Below are 14,571 nucleotides of genomic sequence, written 5' to 3' on the forward strand. Positions count from 1 at the left end.
GCTCCACAGAGGTAGCATAAACCCTGGCTGCTTGGGTGAAAGGAGGGGGTCAAGGTTCAAGGCGTTTTGTGGTGGCATGGAAGTCTATTGATCTGAGAGAGGCTGCTTGTGTAAGCAGCTCTGGAAGCTGGGAGCCCGGCCTCCTTTGCCCATGGGTAATTGATACAGCTGTGCCAAGAGGCGAGGCAGAGGGAGCAGCTAGGGCCGTTTCCCACTCAGCACAAAGCTCTGCTTGAGCACTTCACATCCTCCGCGGGCTGCAAACATTAGTCACCTGGAGATTCCCCTTGGGGGCGGGAGGGGGGCAGAGAATGCTGCCGCTAGGAGCCTCTGAGTCAGCCGTGCTGGCAGGGGAGGGTGTGGCAGGCTGGGGCAGCCAGCACTGGGCAGTCAAGGGGCAGCTCTGCACAGCCAAGCAGGCCAAGGCTCTGTTCTGCAGGCTGCATCTCATTGCAAGGCCTAGCTGAGGCCCAGTGCAGTCAGCGGAGGGGGCTGTTGGATTGGGCTTCTAACCCCTCCCTCCCCGCCCCTGCTGAGGGTAGGGCAATCTGGCCCTTCATTTCCCATGGCCACGAGTGGGCTTAAGGGAAGTGAGATGGCTGCCGCTGGGCGCGTCCGGCCTAGTCCTGCAAGGCAGCGGCTTCTAACAGCAGAGCCGTTGGACTCAGCGATTGTCAGTCCTCGGGGCTCACTCGCCCTGTCTGCCCTGCATGGTATCTCACTGCGGAGGGGCCCCTTCCCAGTCACGCCCCTCCTCTACAGCCAGGGAACAGGTAGAGATTTATTTGCCAGGTAACTACAAAGCTGTCCAGCCCCAGCTGGGCAGGGTAAGGCCTCCCCACAGCAAGCGGGAGATGGGAAGCAGCACACATGGGCTGGAGACGGGGGGGGGGGACGACACAGGAACCCTCGCGCTTAGCTGAAGGCCTGGGGTTCCCCCCTCGGTGACTGAGAGAGGGTCTCCTAGCAGCAGGCAGAGGCAGGGGCGGTGCAGGTGGGCTGTTTCTCCTGCACACGCCCTGCTGCTCCAGCCAGGGACGAAGGGCTCAGCTCTGATCTCCCGCAGCCCAGGGAGCCGCTGCAGCAGGCTCAGTGGGGCCAGCAGAGTTCCCTGCCTGTGCCAGACAAGTCCCAGAACTAAACCCCTTTCCCCCCAGTGGCCCTCTTGCCAGTGCACGAGGGGCTTTTCTCGGCGTGGTTCCACCCCTTTTCACGTGACCCCAGCTGGAATGATAGCGCCACTTCACACTGGAATCCGCGTGTCCACCGGGGAGGTTACGCTGAGACAAGCAGCCCGGCTTAGATTCACACCGGAGCTTGTACCAAACAGCCTTTCCCACAGGGCAAGGCGTCAGAGAACCCGAGCTCAGCAGCGGGCCCGGCCCGTCCATCCTGCCCTGCTGGAGAGCGGTTCTGAGCCCCCGTTTCAATCACATCAGCTTGAAGCTCCGCCCCAGGATCCCGCTTTGACCTCCAGCCACGTGCGGTGAGTCACCAAGGCCCTGGCTGCCACCCTGGTGCTCTGACAAATGCCAGGTCTGCCAGTAACTTGGTTGCCAGTAAGAAGCCTCCGACTTCAAGCAGGATCAGAAACACAAAGTAGGCGCTCAGCACCCCCCTGTGGCCACGAAGCCACCGGCTCAGCTGGGGCACGCAGCCGCCGAGGGAGATGATACTTTGAGCCTCAAACTCCTCCATGCCGAGGGCTCCGAAGCCACACTGGGAGTTTGTGATGGTGCCGTTCTCCAGGGGATTCAGACAGCAGGAAGCGGGAACGCCGCAGGCTTGCACACCTGGGGAGCTGCAGTTAAAATATCTGCGAATGACCAAGGAGAATCCGTCACTCTCTTTGGAGGTGACTCGAGGAGCCCAGTGCTTTTGTGCTCACCACCGCAGCTGCCAGCGTTGCTCACTGCGAGCAGAGAGAAGCCTGAGCTGCAGCTTTGGGGTCCATCTCCCACGGCCAGGACAGACTGCAGCGGTTCTAGTCTGAGATCCCTCTGTTAAGTGGGCCAAGCTGCACTAGGCCCACTTCAGACTTGTGCTCGAGTTGCGGGGCTGGCGGCTGGAACCTGAGTGGGAACGTTACCTGCCAGCACCTCTCTCAGGCTGGTTTAATGGTGTCATTTCCTTGGCCCAGCCCCGCTCCCACATCCCACCAGGGGATAAAGGCTCCCCACCATATACAAACGCACCTGCCAGCCAAGCGATAGAAGGACGGCCCAGAGCCTTGAGGTTGCACCGAGGCTTCACTGCTCCGCCCTGCCCTGCCCTGCCCTGGAGTTTCACTGGGTCATTGTAAGAAGAAAAAGCAAAGCAAAGAGCCTCCCTTGCAGGAGAACATGGAGAAGTTTGGGACTCCAGCACTGTAGACCAGCATCTTCCCATGGCCCAGTCACAGCAGCTCACTCCTCGCGTGAACACAACCGCTTTCCTCGAGCGTCTGTCCACCCACCTGGCTCTCCGTCCACACAGAGAGGCGAGGCCCAGGAGTGCTTTGCAAATGCCTTGTGGACTCGCCCTCAGCAAGTCCGCTCCCAGAACAGAAAGAATGGGAGCGCAGATTGTGCCTTGGCTGGTAAGTTTCCATGAGCTTTGCAAGGCAGCGTCACTGTTTATTACCCTGCACCAGGTGCAGCGTGAGTGAGGCTGAAGGTGTGTGGCTGCAACACGCCGCTTGCCTGTGTTCAGCCTGACATGCTAGGAAGCTGCACAGGCAGCTGCAGCATAAGCATGTAGCCAGGAGCTGAGTCAGCTGATGCTGGCTCTCCTGCATGCAAGGAGCATTTGGACTAGGAATGCCGTGGTGCTTTGCTAGCCCGGATAAATGGATTCGAGATTTTCCACAACCTCCCAAGTGAGCCAGACAACATGGCTGTAGCCCAAACCTTTGTACTCACATGTTCATTTGCCAATCCTGGTAGGACTCCGCGCCGCAGCATTGCAAGCCCATCTGAATTTCGTCCATGATGAATCTCAGATCTGGGTCATCCTGGTACCTTAGGACAGCCTCCAGCATGGTGTTCTGCAGGGAGCCCTTGAGCTGGTGTCTCAGAGAATACAGGACGAGTCCACCTAGAATCTCCAAGATGACAAAAGTGATGACTCCCCCAGTAAAGAACTTCAGCAGGCAGGTGTTTTCGTAGAGCGCTCCCACGCAGCCTGCCAGAGAGACGGTGCTGACGGCCAGACCCACCAGGACAAAAAAGAGCATGGGGTCAGAGCCCAGATGGGCTATACGCTCACTTACCAGGGACTCCTTGGCCAGGAGCCCCCAGATCCCAAAGGCCAAGATCAGCAAGCCCAGCACAGAAAACAAGAGGTTCCAGAGGAAAGTCAGGTACTTAATGCAATAGCTGCAGAAATCCAGGCTGTGGCTGGGAGGCAGTAGAAGATCCCATTTTCCTGGGTGCTTCTCTGGCAATCCAGCGTCTGGGTCTCCAGCGGCAGAGAACAGGGGGCCAGGGAGGTTGGGTGAAGAAAGCAGCTTGCCCAGTCTGCGTGTCTGATTGGGGGGAGAGAGAAAGAACAGATCATTTCCTGGCTCAGTGAGGAGCAGAAAAGCACAAGCATGTCCTCTCTTCTGGGAAGTCCTACTCCACTAGAGCCCTTGGACAAGATTCAGACTTGGCAAAAGTTTTTCTCTGTTGCACTTAAACTTTATTGCTTCCCTCACCCCCTCAAAACTTTGGTTTTTTGCATCCTCCCTGATTATGTAGGATTTTAATGCATTGGGTTAAGGATCGATTCCCCCAGCACAACTATTATTTAAGGAAGCGAACATTTCAAACGGCCTTCGTTATCCTGGTAAGCCCTTTGTTATAGACCAGGGAACTGAAGAGATGCAAACTGAGTCTGGATTTGCCATTCTACGAAGTCATAGAAGCACTAGCTAGATCTTCAGCTATTTAATTCCTTCTCATGCAAAACTAGCAACCCATTCAGTCTGCCCCGAGCTTCCTGAACAGCCTCTCTTCTCAGCTAATCTGCAGACATTGTGCAGGATAAATGAGTGAAATGAATCTAACACTTCACTTCAAAGCTCTCAAATACCGACTGTGTTGTGTGTCGAAAGATTGAGCAGTCCCCGGGCACCGCAAGCTGGAACATACTTGCAGTGTTGCTAACTCTCATGATTTTGCCATGAATCTCATGATAATTATTGTTTCCTTAAAGCCCCAGCTCCTGGAGTCAGGTGGATATGTGATGATTCCAGCCTTCATTCTTTAAAGGAAAAGTAAGTTTCTAGCCCTCCTGGCTGTGCAGAAAACTTCCCAATGGGACCCCAGTGCACCCGAAAGGCTCCGAAAGCAGAAGGCCAATAACGGAACACCACAGCTATTATTTTTATATCATCTCCTGACTTTAAAGCCAATCTCCTGATTTTTGGCGAGCTGACTCCTGATTTTTGAACATTTGAGGTTGGCAATCCTGCATAGGGCCAACAGCTGGGTATGGGGTAGTTAGCAAAGGGGAGGGGACCAGGGACAAATGTCCTGCAAATTTTATGGTTGGGGGGAGGGCTGGTGTTTTTAAAGTCCCCAGAAGGAAACGTGTCCAACGCTGGCCATTTTCACCAAAGCCATGAGTGCGCCCATCTGGTTTTGCACCAGCAGTTCACTTCTGTTCCTAGAACTGGGGGAGCAGTAGCAGGGAGCCCTCGCTGCCATGAGCAGACAAGGAGCCAGGCTCCTTAGCTGCAGCAGAAACCGATGGGGTGTGCAGGGGAAAGACCTTAAACTGAAAGTGCAGCTGTGGCAAGAGAGATTTCAGAGCTGCGAAGAGGGGTGGCTGGGGGGGGACGGGGACTTTTTTGTCGGGTGTTTGTCCAGTGCCTGGCTCTGCGGGGTCCGGGCCAGGACTGGGCTGCAGTACGGCTAAGAGAAGAGGCTGTTCCCTGATGCCTGGGCTCCAGTCATTGCTCTATTACCAGAAGGAGGGCGGTGGTTCTCCCGGTTTGCATTGATCAAGGCTTTACGAGGCCGTTACTGCCTTATGCTGTTTGTTAATACAAAGCCCATTTTAAAATGCCAAAGAGGAAGCCGTAGACAGCCCCAGAGGCCTGTGGGGGGCACAGTGTACAGTGGCTTTGCTTTACTTTGCTCTGATCTACTGGTTTTACTCAAGCATGAGTGAGTCATTGCTTACATTGGTGATACTATCTTCCCCAGTCAAACTCCGGAGTGATAGGACAGAGCAAAACAGTGCTCTGCTTTGTTTCCTTCTGGCCTTCCCTTCCAAGCTCCCACATTCACTGGCCGCTCCCTCGGGCCGCAAGGACTGTGGGTCACCTTGTTACCCCCCTGCCTGAGCAAGGGAGAGACCTGCTGGTGCTAAACTGGGGGTCAGCCCCCCAGCCTGTTTGCCTCCCCGACAATCTGCCTGGAAGCTCTGCCAGCCTTTATTCTGCCCTGGGCGTACCCCAGTCCCCGAACGCCGTGGAAGCCTCTCGCCACAGTGTCCAGCCCTGGTAGTAGACACTCACAGTGACTACCAAGGCCGCTGTCCCTGAAGAGACAGCGTACACACAGCTGGTGGCTACAAGGATCAGGGCCTTTGTAATAACTTCGCACAGTGATCTAAAGCAAATACGTGTTTATGAACAAAGAGCTGAGACTGACCAAGTCACGTGCGGGTCGGGACTGGACAGTGGAAAGAGAATGGTTACAAAGACAACAAACTGATTAGTGACTCCCTTTCCTAGCCAGTCTGGAGGGCTTCTTCCCAGGATTCCCTCTTTGATCGAGCTGCCAATTTTCAGTCATACCAGGATCCAGGCTGTCCTGATTTCCCCACACCCTCCAAGGGGCTTCCCCAGAAAATGGAGAACAAAATGTTCCTTTGCATCTCCTTAGATAGCCCAGCGTTTATTGTCTTTGTTCCCACAGTCAGGATGGCCCCTGGTGTTCACACTCCAGTCTGCTCTGCCATGTCAGTTTCACATCCCCTCCCAACCTGACTTAATATGCAAATATCACTTTCTTTGCCTGGCAGAACAGCTGTTTGTCCATTCTGCCTTGCTCCAGATATGAAAACACTCTTTCCGTACAGACACACAATTCCCTGTACAGTGTCAGCACAGACAGTTCACTATGATGCTAGTGACCAGCATGCCATTGGCCAGCCTTTGATCCCTTACATCGCTGTTTAGGTAAGCACCATGACAGCAGAGTGTTGGGTGTGGCGAGTTTGTCAGGCCTGCTAGGACTTGCTGACAGAGTAGTGAACCACCAATGGGCCTCTGTGTCATGACAACTCACTGGGAAGCCCAGCGGAAGGGTTTGAGTAACAGACAGATGTTGGGAGGAGGAACCTTGTGCCGCCATCAGAAGAGGGGAAGGCAACCGATTCCAGCCCAGGCCCAGCCCAGGTGCTGGAGACAGAAATCTGAACCCAGCCTCATGACACCCCATGGCAAACCAGGCCTCTAGGTCCACCTTAGGGCTTGTCTACATCAGAAAGTTGCAGCGCTGGTGAGGGAGTTACAGCGCTGCAACTTTGAAGGTGTACACATCTGCAGGGCATCACCAGCGCTGCAACTCCCTGTTTGCAGCGCTGGCCGTACTCCCGTTTTGTCTCGGGTGTAGAGGATCCAGCGCTGGTGATCCAGCGCTGGTAATCCAATGTAGACACTTACCAGCGCTTTTCTTGACCTCCGTGGAAGGAGGAAGCCTCTGGTAATCAAGCTGGTCTCCTTCCCTGCGGTTTGCTGGGTGGCTCCGGGAACGCGAGAGCAAACCGCGGCGAAGGGGGTCTCCTTTCCCGGTTTGCTCTCACGTTCCCGGAACCCCGAGCAAGCAGGTCTCCTTCCCTGCGGTTTGCTGGGTGGCTCCGGGAACGCGAGAGCAAACCGCGGCGAAGCGGGTCTCCTTTCCCGGTTTGCTCTCTAGTTCCCGGAGCCCCGAGCAAGCAGGTCTCCTTCCCTGCGGTTTGCTGGGTGGCTCCGGGAACACGAGAGCAAACCGCGGCGAAGCGGGTCTCCTTTCCCGGTTTGCTCTCTAGTTCCCGGAGCCCCGAGCAAGCAGGTCTCCTTCCCTGCGGTTTGCTGGGTGGCTCCGGGAACGCGAGAGCAAACCGCGGCGAACCTGGTCTCCTTTCCCGGTTTGCTCTCTCGTTCCCGGAACCCCAAGCAAGCAGGTCTCCTTCCCTGCGGTTTGCTGGGTGGCTCCGGGAACGCGAGAGCAAACCGCGGCGAAGCGGGTCTCCTTTCCCGGTTTGCTCTCGCGTTCCCGGAGCCCCGAGCAAGCAGGTCTCCTTCCCTGCGGTTTGCTGGGTGGCTCCGGGAACGCGAGAGCAAACCGCGGCGAAGCTGGTCTCCTTTCCCGATTTGCTCTCTCGTTCCCGGAACCCCGAGCAAGCAGGTCTCCTTCCCTGCGGTTTGCTGGGTGGCTCCGGGAACGCGAGAGCAAACCGCGGCGAAGCTGGTCTCCTTTCCCGATTTGCTCTCTCGTTCCCGGAACCCCGAGCAAGCAGGTCTCCTTCCCTGCGGTTTGCTGGGTGGCTCCGGGAACGCGAGAGCAAACCGCGGCGAAGCGGGTCTCCTTTCCCGGTTTGCTCTCGCGTTCCCGGAACCCCCCTTGAAGCCGCCCAACAGCGCTGCAGTGTGGCCACATCTAACACCACTTGCAGCGCTGGTTGCTGTAAGTGTGGCCACTCTGCAGCGCTGGCCCTATACAGCTGTACTAATACAGCTGTAACAACCAGCGCTGCAAAATTTTAGATGTAGACATGGCCTTAGTTTGCTCAACCTGATGCCAGCCGTGATTAGCGTTAGTGGCAAGCACAGGAAGGAAGCACAGAGCAGATGGAGAGCAGAACTGCAGGGGTGAAGGGAGCGAATGACTTTGGGAACATGTTGTAACCTTAGAGATTTAAGCCAGGGCAAGAATCTGGCTCATCTGCACAAGTCAAGAGTGGCTCTTGACTTCAGTGGAGATGTTCCAGGTGTGCCCCTCGCAGACGAAGAACAGAGCTTAGGGCTAAGGATTTCATCTCCCCTGCCCCAAAGAACACTGGAGTCTTTTATTTTCAGGAGCTCCTAAGACCCCTAAAATCAGTTCCGGGTTTGCAGTTAAGCTGAGTCACAGAGCCTGACCCCCACATACTCCAAAGAGAAGCACCAAGCCAGCGTGTAACACAAACCCAGCGTTTACCTGTGGTAACAACGGGCTCCTCTCATCGTCTTTCACCTTGAAGGAAAACCGTGTAGCAAAGGGAGTGACAATCATGAAGAGCTTCTCTCCTGTTCTTGCCGGGCCATGTCCAGATGCCATCCTGCTGCAGGGGTCCCCTGCTTTAGCAGGCAGAAGGATCCACAGGCGAGGCGCTGTGAGCAGCGTAGTCAGAGCTTTGGGGCTGGGCAGACACTTCGGTCAGGCTCCTGTCATGTGAGAAGTCACATTTCATGGCTTAAGTAGCCCCTGCAATTAAAGAGGCCCATGCTGACTTGCGTGCCCTGAGTATACCAGTTCTTAAGCTTCTAAGAAGCCGTCTTGCCACATAGCTGTGCATACTTCAAGGTTATTTGATTAAATGACTGCAAAAAGAAATGAAGTGACCATTTGAGGGCTGTAAGTGGCAGGTAATTACAAAGAACAGGGTTCTCGAGAGATCCCCCACATCCTTCCTTATTGTCATTTGGCTGGTTGTAGTTTATTTTATTTTTTTGTAACATCCTTTCTCTAGCTGTGTCCTTCCCCTGGAGGCAATTGGAGCTTTATTACTCTAGCCTGGGGTTTACCTGCAGCAGTTGCAGGTATGCAGTGATGTCAGATTAATTATCCCCAGGGAATAGAAGCAGGCTGAGAGCTGACCCCTGCTCCCGCTGACATCACTTTCATTCAGCCATTTGGCCCTGTGAAAGCAGGTGCTTTATTTGCATTTCTTTAGTGGTCATCGGTGCCATTTTCAAACACACCTAAGGAAATCAGTGGGCGTTGGCTCCCTAAATACCTTGAAGGACATGAGCCTATGTGACTTAGGAGCCTCCATCCAATTTCCAAAAGTGACTTATAAGGAGATTTTCAAAGGCACAAAGAGCCATTGGGCACCCAACTCTCATTGAAAGTTAATGAGATTTAGGCACCTCATTCCCTTAGACACTTTTAAAAATCCCAGCCTTGGGGTCAAATTTCCAAAGGTGCCTAAGTGACTTAGGAATTTAAAGCCAGATCTGCCTTAGGAATGATTTGCCAGGGTAGCTCTACCTGTGTAGTATAGCAGCAAAATGCTCCTCATGTGCGTGCTGTTTATATCCACAAAGCTGCATTTTTGTACTTGGTCTAGCATATTCCAGCCCCTACATGAGGGGCTTTTGCCAACCCAGCTCTGTCACTCAGAGATCACGTCTCTTCCCCACCCCGACCCACATCACTATACCAGCGCCGGGAGTAGACTAGACATGGCTTTTGTCCCATTTTCAAGTGCCGTAGACACCTGAGCGCTCAGAGCTCATTGCGAGGTGAGGGCACTTAGGTTGATCTAATTTTTACCAGACCAGGCCTATCTGTGTCGCTCAGGGCTGTAAAAGGAAAGTTCACTCGAGTGTCAGAGTTAGGTCGACCTAGCCCCGGCGTAGATGCAGCTAGGTTGAAGGAAGAATTCTTCCACTGACCTAGCTACCACCTCTTGAAGTGGGACATTACCTACATAGACCGAAACCCCCCTTCCACTGATGTAGGAACGTCTACACTATGGCACTACAGCGGCACGCAGCAGCATCGTAGCTGTAGCAGCTGTTGTGTAGATATGGCTTAAGTTCCTTTTGAGAATGAGAGTTAGGTTCCCCAGTCACTTGGACACCTTTGAAAATGTTACCCTGTATCTAACCTGCCCAGTCCTGTAGAACAATCCTGGATTGCCCCTTCTAATACACAATTCCTGCACTCCTCCAGCAGGCCCCTTTGTGCACCCGCTAACAGGAGAATTAACAGGTGCTGAATGAACACTTCAGTGGTCCTTGCAGAGGGAGGTGATGACTGACATCCTCCCTGCTTTTCAGCTCCTCCCCATCCAGAGCAGAGAATGACAGTTCGCAGGGAGCCGGACTGGGGCCCCTCCGGTCCAGGACCCAGACTCAGAAGTAGTGCCATCTTTGCTGGACCAGTACACAGCTGGGCTGCCCCATCAGCACCACTAGGGTCAGAAGCAGGGATAATTCTCAACCAGCTCCCCACACATCCTCAGAGTTAGGCACAGTCCCAGCTCTCATGCGCTTGCAGGGGGATGAAAGAAGCCAGAGGTTATGTAGAGCAATGTGATGCAGTAGTGAGATAACATCAAGACTTGGTCTCATTACTGGCTGATTTTGTGGCACAAATGATTCTATCCTGCAGGATGGACACAGAGGGATTCTGTGGGGTACCCGAGGAGTGGTTATGAGGCAGGACCAGGGGGAGGGGTTCTGTGGGATCCAGGGGGAGAGGTTATGGGACAGGACTGGGGGGGGTATAAGGTGAGACCAGGGGGGGAGGAGTTCTGTGGGGCACCCAGGGAGGGGTTATGGGGCCAAATTGGGGAGGGGGTTCAGAGGGGTACCCTGAGGGGTTATGGGGTGGGACCAGGGGGGTTCAGAGGGGAACCCAGGGAGGGGTTATGGGGTAGGACCAGGGAAGGGGTTCTGTGGGGTACCCCAGGGAGGGGTCCTGTGGGGACCCGGAGGGGTTATGGGGTGGGAGCGGGAGGGTTCTGTGGGGTACCCCAGGGAGGGGTTATGGGGTCTGTGAGGTACCCGGAGGGGTTATGGGCCAGGACCAGGGGGTTCTGTGGGGTACCCAGAGGGGTTACGGGGTAGGACCAGGGGGGGTGTCTGTGGGGTACCCGGAGGGGTTATGGGGTGGGACCAGGGGGGTTCTATGGGATACCCCAGGGAGGGGTTATGGGGCGGGACCGGGGGGGTTCTATGGGGTACCCCAGGGAGGGGTTATGGGGCAGGACTGGGGGGGGGTTCTGTGGGGTATCCAGAGGGGTTATGAGGCAGGACCGGGGGGGGGGGTCTGTGGGGTACCCGGAGGGGATATGGAGTAGGACCGGGGGGGTCTGTGGGGTACCCGGAGGGGTTATGGGGCAGGACCGGGGGGGTTCTGTGGGGTACCTGGAGGGGTTTTGGGGTAGGACCGGGGGGGGTCTGTGGGGTACCCGGAGGGGTTATGGGGTGGGACCAGGAGGGTTCTATGGGGTACCCCAGGGAGGGGTTATGGGGCGGGACCGGGGGGTTCTATGGGGTACCCCAAGGAGGGGTTATGGGTCGGGACCGGGGGGGTCTGTGGGGTACCCCAGGGAGGGGTTATGGGGTAGGACCGGGGGGGGTTCTGTGGGATACCCGGAGGGGTTATGGGGTAGGACTGGGGGGGTCTGTGGGGTACCCGGAGGGGTTATGGGGCGGGACCGGGGGGGGTTCTGTGGGGTACCCGGAGGGGTTATGGGGCGGGACCGGGGGGCTCTATGGGGTACCCCAAGGAGGGGTTATGGGGTAGGACCGGGGGGGGGTCTGTGGGGTACCCGGAGGGGTTATGGGGCGGGACCGGGGGGTCTATGGGGTACCCCAAGGAGGGGTTATGGGGTAGGACCGGGGGGGTTCTGTGGGGTACCCGGAGGGGTTATGGGGCGGGACCGGGGGGGTTCTGTGGGGTACCCGGGGGGGTTATGGGGCGGGACCGGGGGGTTCTATGGGGTACCCGGAGGGGTTATGGGGCGGGACCGAGGGGGTTCTTTGGGGTACCCGGGGGGGTTATGGGGCGGGACTAGAGGGCGCTGTGGGAGGATCTGTGGGCGGGTTGCGGCGCCCCGCCGGGACGGACCGTTCCTGGCCGGAACCTTGTTGTCGGGGTTGGCGGCCGCGGGGCCCGAGACGCCGCGCGCACGGAGCGGGGTTGCTGGAGGCCGGAGCCGGGAGCAGGCGGGGGAGGCCGGGCAGCGCCATGGCGGAGACCATCGTGAGTCGGGGCCGGGGATGAGGCAGCAGATCGGCCCTGGGAGCCCTGCGCCTGGGGCGGGCCCGGTCCCTGGGGCAGCGGGGCGGGGCCCCGGGAATCCAGCTCCCCGCCAGGCAGGGCCCCCGAGCCCGCTCCCTTCCCTGGACCCGGACTGAACCGAACCGAACCGGGCCGGGCCGGGCCGGGCCGCGAGCAGCTGAATACCCCGAACTCCCAGGGAGGGGCCCCCCGGGAAAGGGCATCTCCTCGGGAACCCGTCCGGCCGCCCCTCCCCGGCAGAGGCAGTCAAGTGAGACCCCTCAGCCTCCCCAAACGACTCAGAAACCCTCCCACCCCGGAGCAGCGAGTCGATGTTTTTCCCACCAAGACAGGGTCTCCCTGGAGATCTTGGCGTTCTCACCATCTTCCCATGTTCCTCAGAGCCGGCTCTGGCACAGCCCAACTGTTTGTAACCTTTAGGGCCCATCTGAAGACCCCCCCCCGCCCCCCAGGCTTTTAAGTTTTGGGGTGGGAGTTGAGCTTGAGATGTTAGTGGATTAAAGTATTGGTTCCATTGGGCTGGGGGAAGAAGGACAGGATCCACCAGAAACATTAAAATACATCTTCCCCATGAAACGGTCTGCATGTGTGTCTGGAGCGCTTGATAGGCTTATTAAAAATCAGGCTAAATGTAACCTCCCTCTTTCCCCCTCTAAATCACCATCCAGCACATACAACAGATACGTTGTGTCATAGTCTGTATCTGCACTAGGGAGGGAAACTGCTATTGACAACCATGTGCAAAGGTTGTTCATAGCACAGTTGTGATCCCAGTGTGGATAGTGCCTAAACCTTTCTGTGCTCTGAACTTTCCCTTAAAACTCTCCCACCAATACTGCTGCACCGGTTCTAGCAGTGTGCTGGACCACCTACCAGTATGTTTACCACCGTGTTGTCTAGAGTAGGTCTGGATGACATTGAGATGAAAATTACTGGTGTCCAGGAGTGGCAGTGGGAAAATTCCCCAAAGTCCTGCAAGTCAAAGGCCCTTTTGGATGGGTGCAGAACCATTTTAAAACTCTATTCGAAAGCCACCTTCTGGCTTTAGCCTAGGGCTTGGCAACCTTTGGCATGCAGCCCATCAGGGAAATTCGCTGGCAGGCTGGAGCAGGTTTGGCAGATCACAGCTCCCACTGGCTACAGTTCGCTGTTCCAGACCAATGGGGGCTGCAGGAAGTGGTGCTTCCCACAGCCCCCATTGGCCTGGAGTGGTGAACCGCGGCCAGTGGGAGCTGCGATCGGCAGAACCTGTGGATGCTGCAGGTAAACAAACTGCCCCAGCCCCCCCCAGCAGATTATCCTGATGGGCCACGTGCCAAAGGTTGCGGATCTCTGCTTTAGCCAAAATTTAGGCTAGAATGCTATTCTTTGAATGCGGTTTGGCTTCATCCACATCAGTTGATCAGCCATGCTAGAAACTAGTTTAACTGGAACGGCATATAAACACCGTTCCTTTACTCTTTGTAAAGGTCTATCTCAATAGGCCTGTAATTTGCCAGTTGTTAGGCTGCTGAATCAATTGATTTCATTTGTTGCATGCTGTTGCCCAGTCGGTCATTGGCCTCTGATGTGTTCTTCCGCGTTAGTCACCCTCTTTCCAGTGGAGGGAGAACTGGGTGTAGAAACTAACAAAACAAAAAGTTATTGAAAGTGTTTGAAAAATTCTGGAACCTTGCAACAAAACAGGGTTTGTATTTAGATTTTTCTTTCTAAAGCTGCCAGGCAAGCCCTGCTGTTGAAAACCAAGTATCTCTATAGACTTCCAAAATCACAAGCATCTATGCTTCTCTTGTAGGCAAAACTTTGGCCAACAGTGACATCATCCAGATCTTATTAGACCTCGTGTGTGTGTTCTTGGGGGCATCTGTGGTGATGCAGCAACTGGCATCTGCCTTCCTCTCAACATCTGGATGTTACTGATATTACCTTCCTTTTAGCATTTTCTTGGATCACCTGAGCAGCAGAGAACATGTGTTTTTAACTGGGTTATGGCAAAGTAATCCTTTTCTCACCCACACACTTCATGTTAGTTACTGTGGCATTAATGCTGGAGATCTTATCTGAAACACTGTCCTGAGTTGAACGCACCAAAATAAGGTACGCAGCTGATTGGTCATATATTGTTGCAGAAAAGGTTCGAGTTAGGACCCAGTGTGCTGCCATGCTAGTGCCAGGTGGTTAAATATTCAGTTGTCTGTTCTGATCTCTGGCTAGCTCCAGTGCCGCCTGGGAATTGTGTGGAGACATCATTCTCTTAGCCACTGGCAGAGAGAATGCTTCAGGGTGTTCAACAGCCTGGGTCTCATTAGCCCTTCAAATATTCTTAGTAAGCCCCACAAGTGGGAGAAGCTTGAACATTTAAAAAGATCTTTAGAGCCTTGTTTTGGCATTCTTACGCTGATTAAATGTAAGTAAGCTTTCCAAGCAGGAAATGCAGTATGTGTTTGGGTTCCATGTGTGTTTGAAAAATCAAAGCAAGGTGGGGTTATCCCATAGTCATTAAGGTGCACCCTGAAATATAGTATTAATGAATCTGTACCTCACCTGTGTTATGCACACTTTTCTGGGGGAAGAGAGAGTGCAGCAACTTGCACTCAGG

The 14,571-nt window shown here is 55.2% G+C and overlaps 2 protein-coding genes across 2 annotated transcripts in view; one reads left to right on the top strand and one right to left on the bottom strand.

Moving 5' to 3' along the window:
• Nucleotides 1-426: 426 nt before the first annotated feature.
• On the bottom strand, nucleotides 427-8,430 carry TSPAN10 (tetraspanin 10). The gene is made up of 3 exons (XM_030534600.1): nucleotides 8,154-8,430; nucleotides 2,901-3,505; nucleotides 427-1,816 (listed from the first exon to the last, which is right to left on the bottom strand). The coding sequence occupies exons 1-3, from the start codon at nucleotides 8,271-8,273 to the stop codon at nucleotides 1,492-1,494; spliced, it is 1,050 nt and encodes a 349-aa protein (XP_030390460.1). The 5' UTR covers nucleotides 8,274-8,430; the 3' UTR covers nucleotides 427-1,491.
• Nucleotides 8,431-11,836: 3,406 nt separating this feature from the next.
• Nucleotides 11,837-14,571, top strand: part of NPLOC4 (NPL4 homolog, ubiquitin recognition factor) — a 46,842-nt gene continuing 44,107 nt past the window's right edge. Inside the window, exon 1 of the mRNA XM_030534596.1 lies at nucleotides 11,837-11,933. Within this exon, the coding sequence (XP_030390456.1) occupies nucleotides 11,919-11,933 (15 nt within the window). The 5' untranslated portion in view covers nucleotides 11,837-11,918. The remainder of the gene's footprint in view (nucleotides 11,934-14,571) is intronic.

The sequence above is a fragment of the Gopherus evgoodei genome, chromosome 15, assembly GCF_007399415.2.
Source record: "Gopherus evgoodei ecotype Sinaloan lineage chromosome 15, rGopEvg1_v1.p, whole genome shotgun sequence".
Classification (NCBI taxonomy): domain Eukaryota; kingdom Metazoa; phylum Chordata; order Testudines; family Testudinidae; genus Gopherus; species Gopherus evgoodei.

Excerpts from the sequence above, each read along its gene's own strand:
- TSPAN10 (XM_030534600.1), bottom strand. The coding sequence starts at position 8,273 with ATGGCATCTGGACATGGCCCGGCAAGAACAGGAGAGAAGCTCTTCATG. Across the intron at positions 3,506-8,153 it reads GGAGCCCGTTGTTACCACAG|ACACGCAGACTGGGCAAGCT; the intron begins GTAAACGCTGGG and ends CCCCCCAATCAG. Across the intron at positions 1,817-2,900 it reads CAGGATTGGCAAATGAACAT|ATATTTTAACTGCAGCTCCC; the intron begins GTGAGTACAAAG and ends GGTCATTCGCAG.